Source organism: Schistocerca gregaria, chromosome 5 (assembly GCF_023897955.1).
Source record: "Schistocerca gregaria isolate iqSchGreg1 chromosome 5, iqSchGreg1.2, whole genome shotgun sequence".
Lineage (NCBI taxonomy): Eukaryota > Metazoa > Arthropoda > Insecta > Orthoptera > Acrididae > Schistocerca > Schistocerca gregaria.
Window position 1 is genome coordinate 371,443,206 of NC_064924.1, and position 26,707 is coordinate 371,469,912.

General features: G+C 36.6%; 1 protein-coding gene across 1 annotated transcript in view; it reads right to left on the bottom strand.

Moving 5' to 3' along the window:
- LOC126272457 (NADPH oxidase 5) overlaps positions 1-26,707 on the bottom strand; it is a 1,112,602-nt gene that overhangs the window by 41,479 nt on the left and 1,044,416 nt on the right. Inside the window, exon 16 of the mRNA XM_049975335.1 lies at positions 18,183-18,564. Coding sequence (XP_049831292.1) covers positions 18,183-18,564 — 382 coding nt within the window. The remainder of the gene's footprint in view (positions 1-18,182; positions 18,565-26,707) is intronic.

Sequence of the window (26,707 nt, forward strand, 5' to 3'; positions counted from 1 at the left end):
AATTGCTGTGGTTAAGCAAAATTCTTTTCAGAAGTCAAGAAATAAATCATGTACATGATCGCCTTGATCTACAGCTTCAGGGTATTGTGTGAAAAAATCACGAGTTGTTTTTGTGCCAGAATTTTCAGAATTGGTGCTGATTGGCAGGTTTCAGTTTTTTCTATTCAATAAATTTCATTTCTGTAAGGCCAGCACACTGGCAGCTCTTCCAGAGTCTGATAGATTCATCATCCACTTTAAATTGTTACAAGTTTCAACAATGTACAACAGGCAAAACAAGAAAAATAATGTGAAACCCTGCATCATCATTGTTTGTAGTGGATTTAATTTTGAAACTGAACCAGTATTTCATTTATTTCATTTGAAATTTGATATTTACTTTCCTCTGTGGCTGTCTCATTCTTCTGAGAAAAAAATTTCATGATTACAGAAATTGATTTGGGCACCTAACATCACATTTTACCAAATAAAAACACAGTGTGTTCGTGGAGTATAACTTCAGATTTTAAATGAAAGAATGTTTGTATCAAAATGGTTTGCAGTTACGCCAAACATAACTATAAAATTCAAGAAAAAGAGTGTCACTGAGCATTTGGAATTCTGTCACTAGATGCTTCAGAAGTTTAACTGTAGCTAGTCAGAATTATTGTTCTTTCATGTTACCCAAAAAAGTTACTTAAAATTTGACATGTTTACTACAAAATAATAAAAAGCTGTTATAAAATTACTGATAGCATGTCAGACATGAAGCACAAGCTTGGTCTGGAATGGAACCATTCTGACATATGCTTCAAGTGATTTACAGTAATCATGGAAAACATACATGTGGATGGCCTGACAGAAATGCAATTCCTGCTCCTCAAAAATGAGATAAGGGTGTTAATGATTGCCCAACTCACTGGATGAGCTAAAACACACAGTCGTAAGGAGTGTCTCAATTTGTTGCTGGAATTAGCATGTAAGTGGGAAGTCATTCCTTCAAAAGCAGGAAGTTGTCTGATTTGAAAAGCAATTTTTACATTTCAAGTTTTTCTCTAGACAACATTTCTATGCTGAAGGGACATTTTTGGAACAGGAAATGAGAAAATATATCTTTACTACATGGAAGTTCTGAAACTTCCATATTTTTACTCAATCTATAGAAAACAGTCTGCATCCCCATCTATACTTACTCCTTATGGTGCATGGCAGAAGGTAACTCTGGTACCATTATCTTTCCCCTCCTTACTTGTTTCATCCACAAATGGCAAACGGAAAGAATGGCTGTCGATTTCGCACACGTTCTTATTCACCTGAATTGTTGTCTTGGTCATTACACAAGATTTATGTGAGAGTAATTAATCTGTTGCCCCCAACGTCTTGGAACACACACTTCCAATTTCAGCAGTAAACTTCTGTTAAGCCCAACTTCTCTCTTTTAGCACGTAACACTGGACTTTGTTGAGCATCTCTGTAATGATCTGGAACCAAGTAAACAGTCCCATCATTGGAACCAAGTAAACAGTTCCATCATTAAACATGTCATTCTTCATTGGATCTGCTTCATATCCTCCATTAATCCTGTTTGGTCTGAGTCATAGGCTACGAAAAATACTCAAGAATCGATTAGACAAGAGTTATGTATGCTGCTTCTTTCATGGATGAATACATTTCGGTACGATTCTCCCACAGAATCTTAGCCTGGAAATGCATTTCCTGCTATTATTGTATATGGTCACTCCATTTAAATTGCTCCAGATGGTTACTCCAACTTACTTTAAGGCAGTTACTGTTTCTGTAAATTTATTGACAGTGGTGCAATTGCGGAGTAGTGGACCTCTTCACCTGTTTACATGCAATACAGAAGATTTATCAGTGTTCAGTATCACTGCCATTTCTTACACCAATTTCCCATCCTCTGCAGGTCTTCTGGCAGTTTACTGCAGGGTTTTGATGATGCAGTATTCCTATAGACAAAGATGTCATCCACGAATAGCCTCACACCATCTTCAGCATTATCCAATAGACCATTAATACAAATTATAAACAGTAACAGCCCTGGAACACTCCCTTGTTGTACTTCTGTAATCACCTTTCTATCTGCAGATTTTGTCCCATTATGAAAAGCAACGTCAAATTCTACGTGCAAGAAAGTTCCAAGTCCTATCACCGATCTGATACGATACCTGTTAAGATAATATTTTTGCACAAAGCTTAAGTCTGAAACTATATCAGATGTCTGGAAGCTGAGAGACATGGCATCAACCTCCTTATGTCACTCAGGATCTCACTGATGAACAGAACGAACTAAGTGTACTAAGATTTCTGTCTGCAGAATTGATATTGACTTTTGTACACGAGATTTTCCTTCCATCAAAATGTCACAATGCCTGAGTACAAGACAGTTTCATAATTCTGCAGCAGGCTGACTGTAGAAATATAGGCTTTCAATTATGTGCATCTCTTCGATAACCCTTCTGGGAAATGGGGAAACAACCTGCATTTTTTTTTCCGGTTGCTAAGCGCTCTTTGTTGCGTTCATGACCTAAGGACCTACAATGAACTGTTGCAAAAAGGAGATAAAGTTCTTTCACATCATCTCTACAGTACCTCACAGTTATCTCATCCAGTTATCTTTATACCGTTGAGCAGTCTTCATTGATTTTCTCTTCCAAGTTCATGCATCACACCATCTGTCATTTTGTGTGTTGTGTGATAGTTGAAAGGAGGAACTATGTTATGGTCTTCTGCAGTGAAACATTTTGCGAGATCAAATTCAGTATTTCATTCTTATATCTGTAATCATCTGCTTTGGTGCCAGTATGTCACTGACTTACTGAGTGGGCGATTTCCATCTGCTTATTGATTATAAGCCTAGAACTTCTTAGGGTCTATAATCAGAACATTTGGCAAAATTTTACTTTCACATTCATTGAATACTTCCAGTGTCTGTCTCCTCACACTCATTTTGGCTTCATTCCACTTTTTTCATGTACTAGGTTTTGACTACAGTTAAATAGATATTAAGCTTTCTCCATTTTCACAGCAAGTTTCTGACATGGCTGTTTAACTATAGTTGGTCTTCATCCTCAAGAACTTGATGTTGACTATTTACATTCTCCAGAATTTGGACCCTGTCACTTGTACTAACTGAAAATATTTTCCTACTATTTTTTAAATATTGCTTATAATGCCCATAGCCATTTATGCTATCACAGCCTTATAATTACAGATTCCCTCCTAGACCATAAGTGATTCAAAAGTTCAGGTGTTCTAATTGCTAGTTGGTCTATGACATTGCCGTGATACATCTGTTCTCTAAGTATCTGCTCAAAGTAATTTTCAGACGAAAACATTCAGAACACTCTCACAAAAATCCTTATCTCTGACATGAATGTTAACCACATTACTCTACCATTCCTTCATTGGCAAATTCAAGTCCCTCTGCTCTTTCACGCTTGATTATGGTGCATGATCACGAAATGCACTCATGATATTCTCCAAGTTATCTCCGAAATTCTCCGATATAGGAGGTATGTATAGGTTACTGCGTTTGAGCCATCTTTGATGTTTACCTGCACCCAGACTATTTCACAGTCAGTATCTATAATAACCTCACTAGATACTGTAGAGTATTTTATGGCAATGAGTATGCTGCCAACACTGGTGCCTAACGTATCCTTTGTGGTCATATATTCCAAAGTGAATTTAGTATTTTGCTGCTGTTCACTTCCAGTTTCAGCCTACTTTTTGTTCCTAATACTAGTAAGCATTATTACCTTTAATAAAATATTTGAGGAGCTTACCATGGATGCACCTGCAGTTTACCAATAACAGATTAAAATTTCCCCTAGCTGATATGCAAAGCTGAATGTTCTCCTCCAAGAGTGATGCAACTGATCTGGCAACTGATCTGTCCTTGATTTGGCCAAGCATTTTATTAAGCATTTCATTAAGCCAACCAAGTGCCAAAAGAAAGCAAGGACATTACCAAGGGGGAAAGTGGCTGGCCTTTATAAGCTTCAGGAAGTGAAATGCCATTTTTGCTAAATGTGACCCTGGAATGTAGGCAAAAAGTGTCATTCATGCCAACATGAGCCACTATTTGCAATCTGTTGCACCCAATGTGTTCAGTAGTCACTGGAAGCTACCTCCACAGGACTGACCTCCTTTCCCAAATTGACAGCAATTTCAATAAAGGGCTAACTCCTACCACCAGAGATCCCAATGAACAACAGACCCACTCTCTGTGTTTTTCCAGACCTAAGAGGAAAATAAACACTGGCCCAGCAGATGAGGCATCCTCTGTAATTTCAAATGCATTACAAACACTGAGCAACATAACGTGTCTGTAGCTAAGCCACAAGGGGGGGCCATCTGTGCAGCCACTTTCCACTGTCACCTTCCATCCAGAGATAACACGAACCCACCACTATCCACTATATACCCTCATGTGAGGCCAGACTACCCAGATGATGCATGTCAGAAGATGCTGTGACATTGGTGTTGCTAGTGGATTCTGGCAACACCAAATGTGTGACAGCTTTCACCACTGGTGCAACAACATTGTGCCTTCTGGCCTATTCTGGAGAGCAGCCCTTTACCTACTGTCCACACACAAGAAGAATAGTCTCTATCCATTTCTTATTATCAAAAAACTATTAAACTGTGAAAAAACTTAGCCACAAAAGCAGTCGGGGGGTAACTGAGAAAGAACAATGCTAACAGAGCTCAAGTAAATACTGCCGCACTAGCGCTTATACTGGTGGGAAACTGCATTACAAATTTTGCTGTGTCTATATTAATGATAAAAATATATGCAAATCATATGACCAAAGAAAAAGCACAACTAAAAGCAGATAAACAGTTCCTGTTCACTTCTACTCGGAAGTACACAAGAATACTACTAAACTAAGTGATTTACATAAACTGTGACCTGCTGGTGTTCAGCTCCTCAGTGCTTTATGAATATTACTTAAAATCACAGATGTATGTATTTTGGATGAATTTACATGGCTGTTTGGGTATATTGAAGAAGCACTGTGATGAAACCAATGACTCTTCATTGGAGTCACATTTAAGTCTCCACCTAGCCATTGTGGTTTGACTTTTTGTTAGGAGAATGGAAGAGATTCATTGATTGATAGTATGGCCTCCTCCTCATCTCCTTTCCTTCCTCTTCTTTTTTATCCAGTAACTTAACCTAACTTTGTTGTGTATTACCTTATAAAGTGACACTTCAGCTTTTTACCTCAAACTTTACTTTAGAAACAGTTGTATGAAAAGAAATATTCACTTGAGGAAATTAATAAATTACAAAGAGACAAAATGGCTGGCCATTATCAGCTTCATGAGATGAAACTACAATATTGCAGAATGCGTCTGTTGGTACCACTGTAATTTTGCATCATGGAGCTAAGCACTGAACCTTACAAGCATTTGTTATTTATTTAAGTTTGACATTACTGCAACACTGCAAAATAGCATTAACATGTGATTAATTTCATCCATATGAAATAACAAAATACATCTGATGACTCATTTGCTCCAAGTCATATTACAGTCTCTCTGCAGATACTGTATTTTTCATTAGTAATACTGTACTCAAGTTCATCAGCATGCATACCACAGTCAAACATAGTGACATACAGGTTCCAAATTTGTTCTGTTGTGTGACAGATCGATTTACAACAATTTTGTACAGACATGCAGAATCAGTATGTTTTCTCAAATTGTGTATGTAGTTTGGGACAACATGACATGTATTTGCACAATGTGCAAGAGACCTCGCCATTTTTATGAGGGAACAATAATTGATGTAAGGAGTAAGTTACTGATGTGTCTGCCCAAACCATGATGTGGCTATAAGGAGAAACATAATTAATAACAAATAAAATTAAAATTAAATGAAAACTTTCTTAGCAAATCTTTTGGTTGTTATGTGGAACCAGATATGTACACTAGCTTTTTCATCTATTTATTTTATTTTTGTTTTGAAAGTCCTTTTCCTCAAAAGTCAACATGAAGTTGTGGCAGTAGCTACCACTGCCTACTACCTACTTCCTGCTACCTACTACCTAGTAGTTGTAGTAGTAATTCGTTATCAGTCTCTGTTGTCGTGAGCTATTCTTGCTCTCCCTTTTCAAGCCAGCTGAGATCTCTCTGTCATTGTTGTTATCTATTTGTATCATATTACATTTCAGCTAAGAAATTTTTGCTGCATCATGTAGTCACTACCATGACTGCTTCTTCGAATACAGATTTCTAAGTTTCTTGCACTTCAGATTTCTGTGACATTTTGCTTTTGCTCTTTGCCTTTTCTGTACCATGTCTCCTCTTAATCATCCAGTTTTGCAAGTTTCTCCATTTCTTTTTGTCATTATTTTTCTTTTTATAAAAATATTATTTACTGCTTGCTTATTTTCTGTATCATTAGGGTCTTCCTTTATAGCATTGATAGCCTTTTGATGCAGACTTTCTTATTTTCATCCTTTTGCATCACCTTCAAGCACTTTAACTGGAAATTAGGTACCACTAAACACAGTATAGCAATCCACCAGCATGGTGTGCATTTTAAAGCTAAAGACTCTTGTTCCAGAAATTTTATTATTTCTCTTCGTGTGTGTCATACCTTACCAGGTGAATTTAATTATTTTCTTTCTTATATCTTAAAAGATTTTCACAGGAAGTCTGGAACGTTAATCCATTAGTCCACACACCACAGAAGTGCAAAGGGATTCGAGCCGTTAACATAGAATATGAGAAAAGTTGTGTCAGGATTTGAAGAAATACTTTCAGCTGCTTTGGATTTGGTGCAAGAGCATTTTCAAGAACTATGATCAGTTCCCATTTTGTACGATAAAAGGTATGTGTACTGTTACTTTGAGCATTGTCTCAGTAACTGATGTTTCATTAGCCACAGTTTAATGTTTCCACATGTCTTACTTTCTTTCATTTAAATGTTTTCCTTTTTTCCCTCTTCATGTCATGTATTAAATGGGAACAAGTTTTACTTCCCTTACCATCTCGTATCAGTTGGTCCAACTGTGGTTTAGTGTAAGGGTCAGTCAAATGAAAAAGAGACATAAGAAAGCAAGTAAACTGTTCCTGTACAATTTCTTAGGCTTCTGCACGCAGAGTCAGTTTACATAAAAGTTTTATGATTATTGTACCATGTCCTAAAGTGAAGAAAGCTATACTGGAGAGAGAATGTCATCCACAGTTACAGTGGCCTCTCCCTGGGTATACTAGTGCTTTAGTTGTGCAGAGTCACTTATATTTTGTCATTACTGTTCACTGAGCATGATGTTATGTCACAGTTTTAAAAGATCATTGTTATGATTGGTTCTCAAGAGGGAGAAGGAGTGGGCCTATAGTTACAACCATAAACCAACCAAAACAGCCATGACAACCAACAAAAGAAATCAAGATAGGCAAGAAATCAACAAACTGCAGCCTGCAGAGTGCTTACCATACATGAAAAATGTCAAACTAGATTGGTAAACATCTTCGCTGGGTTAGTGTCCATCTTGCCTGCTACAGCTGCTGCAAGATCCTGGTTATACTAGGCTCCACTAAGAACAACATAAATGCCTTACACCTACAGGTCTGTACAAGGTGGACTCCCAGTATGGAGACATGTACTTTGGTAAGACTTGCAGGCAACAGGAACACGAGTGCTACATTCATCTAGGGCAATACAACAAATCTGCAGTGACCAAATGCCAGCAAGACTGTGGCAAGAAAATAAAATTTAATGAAACTTGTGTGCCTGCCAAGAAGGTGGGTTTGATTAAACACAAGAAGCCATACAAATACTCAAAAATTATAACATGAACAGAGGATGAGCTCAGGTTTGCCACATCATGGTTGCCAGCACTCAGAGTCCAACAGGCTGTACCAATAACATTAGATGAGAGTGCTGCCAGTGATTAACTGCCACTGCATGGTCTGCGTTCAGTAGGAAGAAGACAGGAGCCCACACCTCATTTATCAATAACCACCAATCGTGGCATGCAATGCATGAAGCAACAGACAACAGATGAACTTCACTCCCTCCATGAGTGTGACTTATTACATTTAAATTCCCAGTCCTCCTATCTCATGAGACCAGTCTTAACAACAATATTTTAAAAGTGCGACATGTCATTCTCAGTGAGCAGTAATGACTGCACATCTAAAACAAACCAGTAGGCCTAGAAGAAAGCCACTGTAACCATTGATGAAACATTGGTTTCTCCAGTATAGTTTTCTACTTTTTTATGCAGTATGATGTTCTGAAAACTTTGTCAACAAACTGTCAATTATTTCAAAAGTAATTGCTGGAACTCTTCCTACATTTATCCCACATGTTGCTCAGGTTGTTTGAATTACGCTGCAGAAGTTTCTCTGGGAAACATTATGGATCCTCCATACAGTCCCCACCTCTATCCATGCAGTTTTCATATTTTTGGAGCCCTGAAGAATAACATTCTCGGCTGTCCATTTACTGTGGATGAAGAATTCCATGCCTGGGTACGCTGATGATTCCATAGGCAACTGCAAATTTTTTCCATGATGACAATGACCATCTCGTTTCACACTGGGATAAGTGCTTTAACAGTTTTGGTAATTACTTTGGGTGAAATAAGAAACAGTTTACTTACTTTTTCCATTAGATTTTTCATTTGACTGCCCCTTGTATCTCTTTCCATAGGCCCATACCATTTATATCTTTTAAAAATTGATGGCAAAAATTATGATTTATTTTGTTCATCAGGATCTTATAACAATGGAAACAACATTTATTTGAAATGCATAAACTTTATAAAACGATTGCAGACACTATAAATGTCGCATCAGCTACTAACAACTTCAGAAGTTAATGTCATAGCAGTGAGAATGTATTTAGGGTAACGAAATCAAGGAGGAGGCTGAAAGTGTTAAAGATTCAACTCACTGAAGCACATAATTAAAAAATAAAGGCATGAGAGGCTAAAATCAGCTCATGCATCTTCACATCTGCTTCATATTGCATCCAGTAATGTGAAGAGAGCATTCTGCATGCAGTATGAATCATCAGGAAACTCACCTCAGTTTCTTCGTCTAACTGAATGTCTGCAAATTCAATTAAATTTTCTTCTGAGATTTTCTGTACAAAACATATCTACAGTTACTATTGTATCATCTGAAATTTATTGAAACCACCACAATGAAACACTACAAATTTCAACACCCAGTTCCTGCCAAAAATATTATCAAAATTGTTGCCTTTAGGTCGAATAGCCATATTCACTGAAAGTTTATCCATAGTTCTTTCGCATCCTCTTAATCACTATGTGGCTTCTATCATCAGCTTTTAACATCTACACTTCACCTTAATGAAGCTGGTGTCATACCAATTTATGGAGATTGATCTACATTTTGGTATGACATTTTATCACTGACAGTTTTCCCAGTCAAGCATGATCAAGAAATGAGATCACACTTTAGCACAGTCCTTTTTGTTACTAGGCTGCTTAATTATAATAAATAGCAACAATAAAACAAAAGCTAACATTTTGAACATATGGTCAAAATGTTAGTTTTTATATTATAGTTGTCATATAATTTTACTGATTAATATTTCCTGCTGTTATAAAGTTTTTAATGAAAATTGACATTGCCTGTGGAAGCCTTCAGGAAAATTCTTCATCAAGTTATCTGAAGAACGACAGAACAAGACAAAGATTAATCATGCAATATTTACCATGTAACAGTACCCAATATGCATAATTTAAGAAACATATTCACAGTAACAAAGAAGTTAATAATAAATGTTGTTACTCCAGCTGTTTCACATACTGGTATTACTAGTGCACTGTAGAGAGCACATACTGCTCTATTATTAATACATTGTTGTTGTTGTTGTTGTTATTATTATTATTATTTCTTTCTTATCTCAGACGTTATGTCTGGTCAAAAGTAGAAAGTGACGCGAACCTTGATCAAGCGTGACTTCCTTTTAACTGTACGGTATATGTTATATTGCATTTAGGAACTTTCGGGTAATTGAACATGTATCAATAATTACGGATTTCTGTAATTGTATATATAAGTTTGGATGTAGCTGTATTGCATTGATGTACTGATGGATATTGTGTGGCATGACTCCTGTAGTTGATAGTATAATTGGTATAATGTCAACTTTATCCTGATGCCACATATCCTTGACTTCCTCAGCCGGTTGGATGCATTTTTCAATTTTTTCTCCTGTTTTCTTTTGTATATTTGTTGTATTGGGTATGGATATTTCGATTAGTTGTGTTAATTTCTTCTTTTTATTTGTGAGTATGATGTCAGGTTTGTTATGTGGTGGTGTTTTATCTGTTATAATGGTTCTGTTCCAGTATAATTTTTATTCATCATTCTCCAGTTCATTTTGTGGTGCATACTTGTATGGGGGAATGTGTTGTTTTATAAGTTTATGTTGTAAGGCAAGCTGTTGCTGTATTATTTTTGCTACATTATTATGTCATCTGGGGTATTCTGTATTTGCTAGTACTGTACAACTGCTTGTGATGTGATCTACTGTTTCTATTTGTTGTTTGCAAAGTCTGCATTAATCTATTGTGGTATTGGGATCTTTAACAATATGCTTGCTCTAATATCTGGTGTTTATTGTTTGATCCTGTATTGCAATCATGAATCCTTCCGTCTCACTGTATATATTGCCTTTTCTTAGCCATGTGTTGGATGCGTCTTGATCGATGTGTGGTTCTGTTAGATGATACAGGTGCTTGTCATGTAGTGTTTTCTTTTTCCACTTTACTTTCTTTGTATCTGTTGATGTTATGTGATCTAAAGGGTTGTAGAAGTGGTTATGAAATTGCAGTGGTGTAGCCGATGTATTTATATGAGTGATTGCTTTGTGTATTTTGCTAGTTTCTGCTCGTTCTAGAAAGAATTTTCTTAAATTGTCTACCTGTCCATAATGTAGGTTTTTTATGTCGATAAATCCCCTTCCTCCTTCCTTTCTGCTTGATGTGAATCTTTCTGTTGCTGAATGTATGTGATGTATTCTATATTTGTGGCATTGTGATCGTGTAAGTGTATCGAGTGCTTCCAGGTCTGTGTTACTCCATTTCACTACTCCAAATGAGTAGGTCAATATTGGTATAGCATAAGTATTTATAGCTTTTGTTTTGTTTCTTGTTGTCAATTCTGTTTTCAGTATTTTTGTTAGTCTTTGTCTATATTTTTCTTTTAGTTCTTCTTTAATATTTGTATTATCTATTCCTATTTTTTGTCTGTATCCTAGATATTTATAGGCATCTGTTTTTTCCATCACTTCTATGCAGTTGCTGTGGTTATCCAGTATGTAATCTTCTTGTTTAGTGTGTTTTCCCTTGACTATGCTATTTTTCTTACATTTGTCTGTTCCAAAAGCCATATTTATATCATTGCTGAATACTTCTGTTATCTTTAGTAATTGGTCGAGTTGTTGATTTGTTGCTGCCAGTAGTTTTAGATCGTCCGTGTATAGCAAATGTGTGATTTTGTGTGGGTATGTTCCAGTAATATTGTATCCATAATTTGTATTATTTAGCATGTTGGATAGTGGGTTCAGAGCAAGGCAGAACCAGAAAGGACTTAATGAGTCTCCTTGGTATATTCCACGCTTAATCTGTATTGGCTGTGATGTGATATTACTTCAGTTTGTTTGGATATTAAGTGTGGTTTTCCAATTTTTCATTACTATGTTTAGGAACTGTATCAATTTAGGATCTACTTTGTATATTTCCAATATTTGTAGTAACCACGAGTGGGGTACACTATCAAAAGCTTTTCGGTAATCAGTGTATGTGTAGTGTAGCGACCTTTGTTTAGTTTTAGCTTGATATGTCACCTCTGCATCTATTATCAGTTGCTCTTTACATCCTTGTGCTCCTTTGCAACAACCTTTTTGTTCTTCATTTATAATTTTGTTCTGTGTTGTATGTGTCATTAATTTCTGTGTAATGACTGAAGTTAATATTTTGTATATTGTTGGTAGGCATGTTATGGGGCGGTATTTAGCTGGGTTTGCTGTGTCTGCTTGATCTTTAGGTTTCATATAAGTTATTCCATGTGTAAGTGTATCAGGGAATGTGTATGGGTCTGCAATGCAACTGTTAAATAATTTATATTAATACATTACATATTCGATTAACTTTATCTGACCATCTCATCCTCTGTCTTTGTTTTCTTTCTAGGATGGTTGCAGGAAGCATATCCTGCAAAACACCTCTATTTGGATTTAAATCATTTTCCAGTTGGCTAGCAGTGTCGTTACCATTGTGGGCGGGCATAGGGTTCAAGCGTCGTCCCCGACCATGACGGCACTTGTCCGAGGCTTCTTTAGTTGTGTCCTGAACCAACTAATCACACTAAAAGGGGGGGTTAGCCCTATTAGTGGTTTGTTCTTTTCGTCGCCTTTTACGACTGACAGAACATACCGGAGGCCTATTCCTTTCCCAGGCCTCCACGGGGACTTGTTGTTGTTATTATTATTATTATTATTATTATTATTATTATTATTATTATTATTATTATTATTATTATTATTATTATTATTATTATTATTGTTATTCACTGTGCTTTATGATACCACCATCACTGTAGATAATTTTTTGAAAATAATGAAGGTACTTCATAACAAAACAAAACCAGTAACTGAGAAACCAAATGGGTAAAATGAGAAGAGTGAGAATGATATGGCCTACAGAGGAAAAAAGTTTCTAAACATTGTGATGGGAAAAAAAAGACCATTAGAGTTATACATTGTACAGAAGAACAGCACAATACATATGGAAGAGGAATAGTCCTAATTTAAGTATTATCTACTGCAGTGAAAATGTTTCTTCTTGCTTCTGTTATACCTCATATCTCTAAGTTTGTTTAACTGTTATCTTTCCCTTTGTGATGTACAGCTCTTCTGCACATTTCTTATTTGTATCAAAACTCTTATCTTGTGATACTTGGGTGCTCCTGCTAGGTTTTATCTGCTTTTAATGAATATGGCTATTTTGTTTGTGTGTAATATTAATTTCTCTTACAGAGATATAAAAATTGGAATTTCAGCTTTCACCTTGACCTAAGTGAATTAGTGAACTTATAATAGGTTAATATAATAATTGCTTGAAAAATATAGTCTTGTGGGAGAGTTACAAGCAGAACTGGTGCATTTGTTTACAGTGTGGTGGCTTCTAACCAACTAATTTATAATGTACATCACCATTTGTGCAGCTTATTTTTCAGATTATATTCTACTAATAAATGTAATATTTTAAATTAAAGGATCTAACGACACATTCTTTCACATAGTCTTTCTTTACAGAATATAGTGCTGCAAATATCTTTAGGAGGAATAAGGTGTCTCTCTTTCCTTGGAAAATTATAATTTGTTTTGGAAGTTCCTATAGAAAAAATATGAAGGTTTTGAAAGGCTAATTTTCACTTTATTCAGCTCCTGTTAATGATGTTTTCACACCTGTTTTTTTGTATTTGCACCCACAACCTCCTTAAAGTTTAATCCTAATCTTTAATCTGTTAATTATTAACAGCTCATAGCTAATACACCGTATTTCTAATGTTGATTGTTAGTCAGTTCTCACTTTTGATTCTATTCCTACACGTGGGTATCTCCTAGTTAGGTGGTTTGCAATGACTTCCCTTTCTTCCAACACTTGCACTTCTTGCCTCTCCTTGTATTATTTATTAGCTTTGCCTTCCCTCTAACCATCAGACAGTTTAAAAGCTCATGAAGGTATCAGCCACACTTTTAGTGTACATAAACTTTCAACTTGTCGCACTTCATGGGCACTTGTAATCCCATAAACTATTATTAATGAAAAAATCTATGTCTTGTCATTTGGTATACAGAAAATTTCCTTTTCAGGTAATTTAAGTTGGAGACCAGACATTATACAAAAAATTACATTTTCCTCATTATTTTCTAAAATAGATGGCAGTTTGGAGAATAGAAGATATAGTCATTTGAAGGACATACAATGTATGTAATGTGTCATGCAAACTTTGCCCTGGTTGATGTTTTCTGTGAAAAAGAAACTCTTGCATCATTAATTAATGTGCAGTCCAAAGTCAGGTTAGAATAAGTTCAACATGTTGAGATGGTCAGCAGGAAGTATGCCTCGGTAAATAATGAATTTCATTGTGATCATTTCCTCTCATACACTCTTTCCCACCACTGGATGACACACTGCTTCAAGAGCAAGATAAATGGGAGCAGAGAACTTGCATATCATTTTGCACTGTTATCACTACAGGCCCCATCTAGCCATTTGATCAGCTAATTCATTCTCCTTTATTCCCAAGTACCAGTAGAATGACACTTTCTTGCCCCTCTTTTGTAAGCAGAGAAGGGATTCGAAAATATTTTGGAGAGGTTTCTCATCTGTTAAACAACTTCAGAGGCATTTGAGGAATTGCAGAAGATGACTAACTTGAATGAAATTTTCACTCTACAGAGGAGTGTGCACTGATATGAAACTTCCTGGCAGATTAAAACTGTGTACCAGACTGAGACTTGAACTGAAGACCTTTGCCTTTTGTGGGCAAGTGTTCTACCACTTGAGCTACCCAAGCACGACTCACGACCTGTCCTTACAGCTTTAATTTTGCCAGCACCTTGCCTCCTATCTTCCAAACTTCACAGAAGCTCTACAGACCTAGCAGAACTAGCACTCCTGGAAGAAAGGATATTAGGGAGATGTGGCTGAGCCATGTGTCAACACTTGTCTGTGAAAGGCAAAGGTCCGTAGCTTGAATCTCGAACTGGCACACAGTTTTAATCTGCCAGGAAGTTTCAGATGAATAACTTCATTGCACAATCATATGTCACCAGGTCCAGTGCTCTAAAAACCACTTAAGTCTGCACAGAGAATTTTCCTGGTCTGTTGTGATACAAACAATGTAGATGATCTGGTTTTGATATTCAACTTAAATGTGTTAAATGTTAGTTTTAAATACTGTGCTGTAGTATTTTTTCTGTACTCTGTACGTCTAAAATTCCTTATAACCTCCAAAGCATCCAAGTGAATAATGGCTCCATGCCTTGATCAACATTACATCCTGATCTGTGTGGATTCCAAATGACTAATTTGCACATATATTATATATGAAATTTCATCAAATGTTTTTGTCATGCTATAGTATGTTATGTGAGTGATTAAGGTAAAGATGAAACATTTTTACCAAGAGAAACCATGAGGGCCATCCACTGAACTGCACGTGGTGCTGCTTCTGATGGGATAGGATAAACTTACAGGATTAGAGTAGGATGTTGTGGCTGGGTGAACCAGATAGGTCTTGCTCATGTCTCTTCAACAAAGGTATGATACCTGTGGCAAGGGGTTTGAGAATGGACGTGTCATAGCTTGTAGCTGAAAGGAACTCTTGTCGACCAACACTTCCCATTATTTTCCTGTAGCAAAAACTCTTATGTCAAAGATACAAACTACCTCTTTCACTGACACACTATCGTCCCCACCTCGTTACATCATGCATCCTTACTTGTCACTTTTGATACCATGCCCCTACATACTTCATACGGATGGCCTTGCTCTGATTAAAGACTGCCTTTCTCAATGTCCTGCCAACTTCAGACCCACTATCTCATACCTTATACACTTCACCAATTACATTTTTATGCACAACTAGTCCTCATTTGAGGGACAGACATATAAACAGACCTGCAGCACAGCCATCATCATCTGAATGGCACCCTTCTATACCTACCTGTTTTTGGGCCACATAGAGGAAACCTTCCTAGCCTGTCAAAGGCCCAAACCCCTTTTCTGGTTTAAGTTCCTTGATGATATCTTTATGATCCGGACCCATGGCCAGGGCATCCTATCCTATGCCTCCAGAACCTCCTCAACCCCTTCTATCTCTCCCATCGGCTTCACCTGCCCCCCCCCCCCCCACCCCCCAATCAGCTCAGCTCAATGTGCCACCACATGGACGTTGGCCTCCTGCTACCTGATGTTTCCAGCCCTATCTCTGTTCATAGTAAGCCCACTATAAGAACAATAGTCATAAAGAGAGTTTACAAGTCTGGAACAGAATAAAATGTTTATTAGTACATTAACTCTTCAGATTTTGTTTTCCTCTGTTCAGCTAAAAGAGAGAGGAAAGACTGAAGCAGTGGAATGTTGGAGATTTATCGCACGAATGACACTCAAGTCCCAGATTAAATTATGGGCAACAAATGGTATTTGTGTAGCTGAAAGTCATGAAATGAAGGCAACAGCTAACACTAGAGAGTGGTGAGAAAATCTCCATTCTACTTTCAGAGTGTTGCGAGAAGCAGAATGATGTGGAGACAGTAAGCTCCACATTGATAATGTGTAGCTGAAAATAAGAAAACTAGGTCCATGTTTCGTGTGTGGCAATGGGTCGGTTAGAAATTTAAGACTGACTTACGAACCAGGCTAAATTCTTAATTCTTGTTGCATATTAAACTGACAAATATTGGTTGCTGTATGTAGTGCTGTAGCAGAAACTGTTAACCTTTACTATCTGATAACCCCATCATGCTTATCATACATGTAATGAGAACTAGAAGAACAAGAAACACAAAGAAGATCTACCCTCTTAGTTAAGGTGGTCGTATTTATGATGTACTTGATTGTGTGATGTGGAACATGCCAATTAACAAAAGCTTTACACACTTTTCAAATAGAAACATTGATGTGACTACATACTACACATGACAGGTTTGTAATTAACATCTCACTTCTAGCCAATTCCTCAGTGGTATAGGCAGACCAGCTCTAATTTGCAACTACAAACACTGTTACTGATATTTTTGAAGGTAGATTGTTAAAGATTTTTGTCACTACATTCTGTTGCAAAGTTAAATTAGTTTTTCCCATTAAAATGTGAATGTTTATAAGTAAGGCTTAAGTTGGCTGGAGACCTAAGAAAATTTAAGAGGAATGTCCAGTGGCTGGAAAGGTGAGAAGAGTTGGTATATACCAAAAATATTAAAAAGTAGGAAGCTTTTTAAAAAGTGCATAATCATGTTATTTGTAACATGCTATATCACTCATTATAACAATAAGAGTAGACTCTGATATCATAAGTAAATAACTGGTAGTAAAAATTACAACAAGAAATTGTGCCAAGTGTGTGAAAAGCCATCAGTATAAAGAAAAATTATTTCATATGACCAAAATAAGGAAACACTACAAAAATAAACAAACTAGGAAAGATAGTGAAAGTAGAGAACCTAGAGACCATATGAAAAAAATTTAATTGTATTCTAACCGTTATAAGGTATTTACTGTACGTGTTTTGCTGAGTAAGGAAGTTATGTATTAATGTGCAATATTTGCACCTTGTCAGCCTGTTATGCTTTAGTCAACAGTAAATTATCTTCCAGCCTCTGCCCCTTCATCTGAGTTGTGAGTGCATTTGACTGCCATGCAACAGGCCCAGATTCAATTAGAGAATAAGTACAAATTTGATTCATCATGGATGTGAAAGAAAATTTGCTGTGGTCTGCTTTATGGAAGCATCATGACACTTACAGTTAAGTGATTCAGAAAAACCATGAGAAATGTAAGTTAAGCACTGGAAACTACAGTTAAGAATAACAACAATGTAGGAAAAGATAGATTGCTACTTACCTTAAAGAAGTCACATTAAGTTGCAGACAGGCACAATTAAAAGACAATTAAGTAAGGATTTGGCCACAGTCGTCATCAGTGAAAGAGAAACACTCACAAGCAAGCACATCTCATGCACATGTGACTGTCAACACCAGCATCTCGGGTTGGGTCAGGTCAGGTGCCTGTCTGCAACTTAACGTGTCTTCATTATGGTAAGTACCAATCTATCTTTTCCTACATTGTAGAAATGTAAGTCATATTGCAAGATAATAGTTTGAGAGATGTTCCTAAGTGCAAGTGTATTTGGTATTCACTGTGCCTACTTGCTCATTATTTTTGTATCATGTATTAGTACCTCAGCTCAGACTTGTTTTTGTGATTAATGCTTTTACCTATGGAGTTATCTAGTCGTACATCATAGCCCATATAAAGACTGGCAATACTTCTCTCATATGTTCCAATTTCACTCTTTCTACACTCCATTGTTATCATTAATCTAAAATACTTTGCATGAGCAAGTTATTTTACAATAAACAGATTGCTTTAGGCATATTTTTTCCTAATACTCACTGCAAGTGGTTTTCCAACAGGATAGTTGATTGGTGTATGTGTAAGTGCAAGCTCTATTGAACTGAGTTGGGAACTGCTTCCACTGGCAACAGGAGAACGGCTTAGGCCTTCTTCAGCAATCCTCTCAGGACTTTGAGCACTGTTTGAGCCATTTTGCCTTGCTATTGAAAGAGCCATTGCTGAAGCTTGGGCATCACAGTTCTCCAAGCTTGGTGTCTTGAATGCTATGATAGTTGGTTTGTTGCGCATATAGCGAAAACTTTGTGCCAGTGACTTGTTCTGAGGGCTCAGATAAGCAAGACCAAGAGACTGTAGTCGTGCACGCCTCATCTGGCATTCATCAAAACTTTTTTCTGATTCTGAGCGCATGTACTCACGTAACCTGAAACATTTAAACATTAATTGTAGAATTTTGTTCTATAAAATGCATGCTGATAGTAGCAATGATAGCATTTCTGAAAAAGAGGAATTTGTTAATATCTAAAGTAAATTTAACGTTTGGAAGTTTTTTCTGAAGGTGTATGTTTGGAGTGAGCCGTCCATGGAAGTGAAATGTGAGTAATAAGCAGTTCAGATAAGAAGCCAATAGCAGCTGTTGAAAGGTGCCACAGAAGAATGCTGAAGATAAGATGGATAAATTGAATAACTAATGAGGAGATTACTGAATCACATTGCAGGTGGGGGGTGGAGGGAGGGTGGGGGGGGGGGGGTGGAGGGAATTTATGGCGGAACTTTACTGAAAGAAAGGATCAGTTTATGGGACACACAACACTTTTCAAGACAACGAGGAATAGCCAGTTTGTTAATGAAAGAAAGTGAGAGAGAGTGTGTATGTGTGAGAGTGGAATTGTGGAAGGAGAGCTAAGCTTAATTACAGTAAGTAGGTTCATATGACTGTGGGTTTCAGTACTCTTTCAGAGTTAACGAGTCCTGCTCAGGAAGACCAATATGTAGAGCTGCACCAAGCAAGTCTTCAAACTGAAAATCACAGCCTTAACAACAATATAGAATATCCATACTCATTTGCAACAGAAACTGAAAAATGTGAAGGAGGACCATTGTGAAAGATATTGATCGTGAGAGTTGGTGATGAGGAAGATGAGAAGAATCTCTCTCTCAAATATCTTTAATTTATTATCATTGGTTTGGAGTTATTACAAATACAGAAAACAAAAGAAACCTACAAGTCACAGAAGTTCCAAAGAGAGGATTAGATCATTGATAATTTCTTCTCAGAAACACAAAATATTGGTAGAATCCAACCAGTGGAATTCCACATGCTGTAAACATATACTTGAGCTGTTATACACATGCTAGCCACTGTGAACTTACCGGCTGTATTTGAGATGTTGGGCTGCTGTTTTTCAATAATCCCTACCATGGACTCTGTCCCTCAAGTTCAAAGATCCTAAGTTTTCTGAAAGTTGAAGACCTGACTTTTTGTACAAAATAGATGGGAATAATGGTACAATTGCCCAGCAAAGGCTGCAGGAAGTTAAGTTCAATGAACAAATACTTAAGGGGGAAACTTGGCAGCAGAAAATTCCAGAGTAAGGTATATTAATAGAAACAGCACTGTCAGAGATAAAACAGGAAGTAACTAATTATTTTGTTCATTCATAGATCTATGACTCTTACAATTAAGGATAGCCTTGAAGGTAATAGAGAGTAAAGGTTTACACAAAATTGCTTACAGTTATTAGATACTACATTAATGAAAACAGTAAATGCACCAGGAAAAATCACTTCTTTGATTTGTTCCTCAACTGTGTAAGGTAGCTGCTGTTTATTTCTTATTGTTAGCATAATGTGTACATCATCACATTGCTACTTATGCAACTAAGAGGAATTTTGAGTCTTTAACATACATAAATAATATGTGTAGGGGAAACCAGTTTTAATCATATTAGTATCAGAGAAAAAGAGGATTAAAAGCACTGAAGGAATAGAGACTAATTCTTCATCAATGCTGTCAGCTTTATAAATCTCTTTCCTTAGTGAGCCATTGCTTATGTTTCTTTTATGCCCTGTTTTCCTTGTATAATCTGTACTATGTGACTTAAGTTCAGATAAACCAGTCGCTATTGGTCTGAAATCTAAATCACTGGTGCTATTTGATTTGAGCATAGGTTTTTAAAGGCCACTGGATTATTGCTGTATCGGCCGGTGGACGCAACGCACAGCCATACACACAGGGAGCACCAGACAAAGGCCAGTCACCATTGTAGCACCACATTATTATGATTGGACAGGTGCATAGATGACTGTATTATACGTATGCCACATTTGATGAAAGTAGTGGCATCTAACTGCCATAGTTAAGGTTCAACATGGCTGACGGCACTAAAAATGTGTTCAATACAATGCCCCTGCAAATAATTCATAAATTACTTGCTTATTTAGGTGGACACGCAGCTCCACTCAGCCTGAGCCAGTGTCTCCAGAGTCTCTCAGTGTTGCAATATCCGCCAAGATTCACAGCATACGTGTTTCAACAGACACTACCAGGATTTATATAGTCACCAACAGCAGAGCCAAATGGACTTACTACTAGTTTAGTCAATCATCATTCACTCTAATCAGGAATAGACCAATGATTATTGATTTTGTCACACTGAACATTATGATCATTTTTATTAATAATCATTGTTAAGTGTATCTTAATCTATGATTTTTCTACTGAAAATTTGCAAAAACTATTTGTTAAAAATATGATATAATTTTTTCTGATGTGAAAATTAGGATTAAAAACTATGAAGCACACATAATGTTTAAGCCAAACGCTGCACCAAAATTATCTAAAGCATGCATTAAAGGACAAAAACCAAACCGCATTTTAAGACTGCAGTGATTTCAGAAATGCAGTCAATGCACAACCCTGAATAACGTAGCTGGCAGTGTAAATTTTAAGAAACTTTATTTGAATGCTGCCTACTCACAGATACCTGTGGATGAGGACACACAGAAATTTTTTTATGATAAATACTCCATTTGAACTTTATCAATAAAAGATATTGCCAATTGTGATTGACAGCACACCAAGTGTGTTGCAGTGTTGCTTAAAATAATTAATTATGAAAGCTCGTATACTGTGAACTACCTGGATGACATCATTGTTTCAGGGAAATCTCCTGAAGCCCTGTTAAGTATTTTGAAATGTGTATTTAAGATTTTACAAGCTTTTAATTTAAACTGTAATAAGGGAAGTGCATAATATTCCAGCGGTAAGTCCAATACATACGATACATCCTGTCACAAGGCACCAGATTGACACTACGATATGTTGAAACAATTAATAATCTTCCAGCTCTCAAAGATCTCAAGCAATAACAAGCTGTTTGGCCAAATTAGTTACTACAGAAGATTCATTCTACAATCAGCTCCATCAAGCAAGAAGTGAATGGATTGGGAATGGTGAAGCCAATGTGAATTTGATGAATTAAAACTAACTTTACTAGATGCCAAATTTCTTACCGTATATGACCCAACTAGAATGTTAACTACTCTAGCAGATGCTTCTGAATATGGAACCAGAGCATTCTGTTTATTAAAGACCTACCACATTTGCATACAAAACACTGATGATTGCTCAAGGACCTGAAGTCAAACTGAAAGGAATCTCTTGCTATCTTCTTTCCTGTTAAAAAGTGTCAGGAATACATTTACAGCTAAAGATTCAGTCTCCCTATGGATAACTTGTGATTAAAGGCTGTATTTGGACCCAGTAATACTGTTCCTTCTAGAGAAGCTCAATGCTTATGATATTGGGAATGGGTTTTATGATAATATGACCAGGAAATAGTTTTCAAGTTCTCAGGTAAACAGTGTAAATGCAGACTGACTATCAACGGGGTGGGACAAAAGTTGTGAGTCTGCTACTGATATGTTTTGCTTTGGACTGCATTTTTCCTTAAATGCCAACTTGACTCCAAAACCTGTGCCAAAGGATCCAATGTGATCAAAATCAAATAAAACACTAGACAAAATTTTTACAATGAACCAGACATTAAATTGTACTGGCACATGAGACATGCTCTCATTGGCTACAAAGGACAGGGAAGACAAGTAGTGATTCCAGAAGTACTAAACCCAAAGTACATCAAATGCTTCCTTTTAGAGATGGGTTGTTCACAAACTAACAGGTCCAAAAGAACAGTTCACCAAGATGAATGGAAAGAGTGAGGAATAATTTCTTGGGAACGGTCTTTTATAGTTCACTTTGGTTGCGGCTTTCTACTTATAGTTCCTGGGAACAGACAACGATCAGTCCCATTCCCACAATGGCACATCAGCCGGTCTCATTCCAGTCTTGGTTCCCTTCCCATCTCTGTTTTGGTCTCCCTCAGCTGGACTACTACTTTTCGTGGACACTCTTCACAGTTCCACTGCTGACGGCTCCTACTTAGTTCAGTACCGAGTTGTTCATTTCGTTCACTGCGCACGCCTATTCTAGATCTGTTTCAAATCTTTGTTGAACTCAGAACTTCTGCATCTTTTCATATTCTGTTCAGTGTCCATGACTGCCAATTAAAATGTATTTTATAATTACAGTACTTCAGTCACCTATGCTACTAATTTTCAGTTTTTCGTAAGAACCATATACCATGCACAAATGAACGGTGAATGAGTAAAAATGAACAGTTCCCAAAAAAGAGCTAGTTTCCAAGGATGAACGAGTTTACCCATCTCTCCTCCATCAATGCCACTAGGGCATTGGACATACAAAATGCTTTGCCAGATAACAGTGCTATTGGAAAAATATAAATGAAGACATAGAACTGATGATGGCTAAATGCTACTTACACCAGAAATACCAGTCACTTCAGCAAGACAATATTTCCTGTGGCCATAGGCATCGAAACCCTAGTCAAGTTTACACACTGAATGTGCAGGAGCATATTTAGGAAGTCAATTGGCTGACTGTTACTGACACAATTTTCCAATTGTGATAAAACTTTCATCTGTAATTTCTATGAATGTAATCCAAGCTTTGTTAAGAACCTTCTCAATCGAAGGCTTGCCAAAATTAATATTTATGGAGAACAACCCATAAGTTCCATCACAGGAAATCAAATTTTCAGTCAACAAAATGGCAATCTGGAAGATCTGCAGTGGATAGGCACTTGGTGCAGGTAGTGGCAACTGACCCTTAACATAGACAAATGTAATCTATTGCGAATACAAAGAAAGAAGGATACTTTATTGTATGATTATATGATAGTGAAACAAACACTGGTAGCAGTTACTTCTGTAAAATATCTGGGAGTATGCGTGCAGAACGATTTGAAGTGGAATGATAATATAAAATTAATTGATGGTAAGGCGGGTACCAGGTTGAGATTCATTGGGAGAGTCCTTAGAAAATGTAGTCCATCAACAAAGGAGGTGGCTTACAAAACACTCATTCGACCTGTACTTGAGTATTGCTCATCAGTGTGGGATCCGTACCAGATCGGGTTGACGGAAGAGATAGAGAATATCCAAAGAAGAGCAGCGCGTTTCGTCACAGGGTTATTTGGTAACCGTGATAGCGTTACGGAGATGTTTAACAAACTCAAGTGGCAGACTCTGCAAGAGAGGCACTCTGCATTGCGGTGTAGCTTGCTCGCCAGGTTTTGAGAGGGTGCGTTTCTGGATGAGGTATCGAATATATTGCTTCCCCCTACTTATACCTCCCGAGGAGATCACGAATGTAAAATTAGAGAGATTCGAGCGCGCACGGAGGCTTTCAGACAGTCTTTCTTCTCGCAAACCATATGCGACTGGAACAGGAAAGGGAGGTAATGACTGTGGCACGTAAAGTGCGCTCTGCCACACACAGTTGGGTGGCTTGCGGAGTATAAATGTAGATGTAGATGAATCCCATACCAATATCACTCCATTCACCATGAAGCAAACTGATGTGCTGAAAGATTTGTATGGACATTCACTTTTCATATGATGAAGCTCACTCAGCAGTACAATAAGGAAATGTATTATTAATTTATCTTCTGTCTACAGAGCCAGTCCATGTGATACAAATCTTGAACAGAAAACTGACTGGGGTACACTGCCCTGTACTTCAATTTCAGTACTAAAGACATTCATTCCTGCATCAATAAACTCAGCACCATCAACTTTTGAGATCAAAGCTTTTGAAAATCAATCTCAGGTACTACTTACAAAGTACAGGAACTGAAAGAAATCTTGGGTACCATCCAAAGACAAACAACAGTGCAGGAATGTAATGTACAGAGTTCAATCTCATGTAGGTTTCACAACATGACACAGGAACTAAGTGAAACCACACATCATGTGAGCTTGTTAGTTAGTTAGATAGTTAGTTACATTTTTCATGAACCATTTTATCATTTGAAGAATTCTTTTATCAAAATGACCTGGAATGAGTCAGCTTACATAATATGTATACATGATTAGTGTTAACATTAGTGAATGTATTTTTTAGTCTTACTCTTGGAAATACTGTAACTATATTATTTAAAAGGACAAGTTTTTAAATAAAATTTCATCCATGGAATGAAAGGAGGTGTCCAGAAAAAATAATTTAAGGTTATATTAAAAACCTGCTTTGCTACATGTCAGTAATTTTATATCCTTGAGCAAATGATCAAAAACTTAGTGCATGTTTAACTCCTTTCTGAGCCAGTGACTATCTTAATAATGGATAATACATTCCAATTTTCCACCTAATGTTGTAGATATGAAAATCATTGTTCTTGACTTGTGATGGATTACCTGTGATGAAATTCTTTAGCAAATTTGTGTATTCTGATGGTTCAAATAAATTTTTAGGTCCATGATTAAGGTGCCTACATTATCGCCATGGTCAACACTGAATATTATTCTTACTGTTTGCTTTTATGCAATAATCTATAGTTTCTAAGTGATAAGATAACCCACAACATTATCCTGCATGATGTTACTGAGTGGAAATATGCAAGAAATACCGAGAGTCTGATTTGTTTGTTTCCAATGCTAGCAATTATTCTAAGAGCAAAAGCAGCTGAACTTTATTGTTTGAGCTGTTGATTAATATGTTGCTTCAATTTTCATCAGTATGTAAATCCAAAAAGATGGACTATTCTCTCCTGTTTACTGACTCCAGTTCTTGAGCTACAGCAATTGTTGGTATAACTTAATATAGTGTGTTCTCAAAATTATTGGAGGGTTTATTTTCAGAAAGCAACTTAATAATTCCAGAATGAAATTTTCACTTGGCAATGGAGTATGCTCTGATATGAAACTTCCTGGCAGATTAAAATTGTATGTTGGAATGAAACTTAAACTCAGGATCTTTGCCTTTCTAGTTTGTCAGTATGACATGGTTTTAATCTGCTGGGAAGTTTGAATTTAGTAATTCTTTGAAGAACATGATTAACTGTATCTTCTCTTGCCTTCTCTGTAATGAGATTTGTTAGAACACTAGTATCATCTGCAAAAGTACCAATTTTGTTTGATGTGTGAGTTAATTGGAAGGTCGTTCACTCATGTGAGGAATAGGGGTGGACCCAAAATTGAACCTTATGTGACTCTGATTTTATCCAGTCAGTATAATTTTCGATCTTTTATACATTGAATTACTCAGCATAACCATTTTTTGCATTGTGTTGGTTAAGAATGATTCAAACCAGCTTGTAAAGTCATCTACTGCATATAACTTAAGTATCTGTAAGAGTGGCATGGTCTACACAGTCATATGCTATGAAAATATTTAAAAAATACCAACTGACAATTTGTTTATTATTTGAGGCTTGTAGTATCTGGTGAGAATGTATAAACAGAATTCTCAGTCAAGCTTCCCTTCTGGAATCCAAACTGCAATATGCTAAGTAATTTGTTTCTACTCAAGTGTCAGACTACTTTTCAGTGCATTACTTTTTTCAGACATGTAGGAAAAACATGTCAGTAAGGAAGAGGACAGTAATTGCTTAAGACTTTGTCATCTTCATGAAGAGGTTTAACAAAAGCATATTTTCAGGTATATGGAAAATCTCCTCTGCCAGTGATGCATTACAACATTACTCATTCTTTCAGAAATTTGTATTTTAGTTTCATGAACACCTTTCGTTGAAAGGTGTTGATGCTACTAATAGTTGCTTAAAATTTTGTGGAATGAAATTTTTAATATTTTCTCTTACTCCTTTACTGCTACATTTAGAATTTGATTGTTACAAGTATCTGCAACTTGTGAATTACCAGTCATAACATTTGCCATTTAGTTTAACTGTTGTGGTATCTTGTACCCTGAGTGGTTGTCCCATCTCCCATTCCACAATACCAAATATATTGTCTGCATTATTGATTTCTGGCAGGATGTTCATATCTCCGAACAATTTAATGACCTTCCTGACAATATTACAGTATTTTTTCTAGAATGTAAGTAATGTAGCAGCTTGACTCATTCTGGCCTCTACATAAATTTCCCTTTTCCTCCTACATGAGATTTTTAATCCCTTGCTCAGCCATGGACTTATTTCTTTAATGGATTTCTGGATAACTTTTTAGGAAATCTACTGTCAAACATT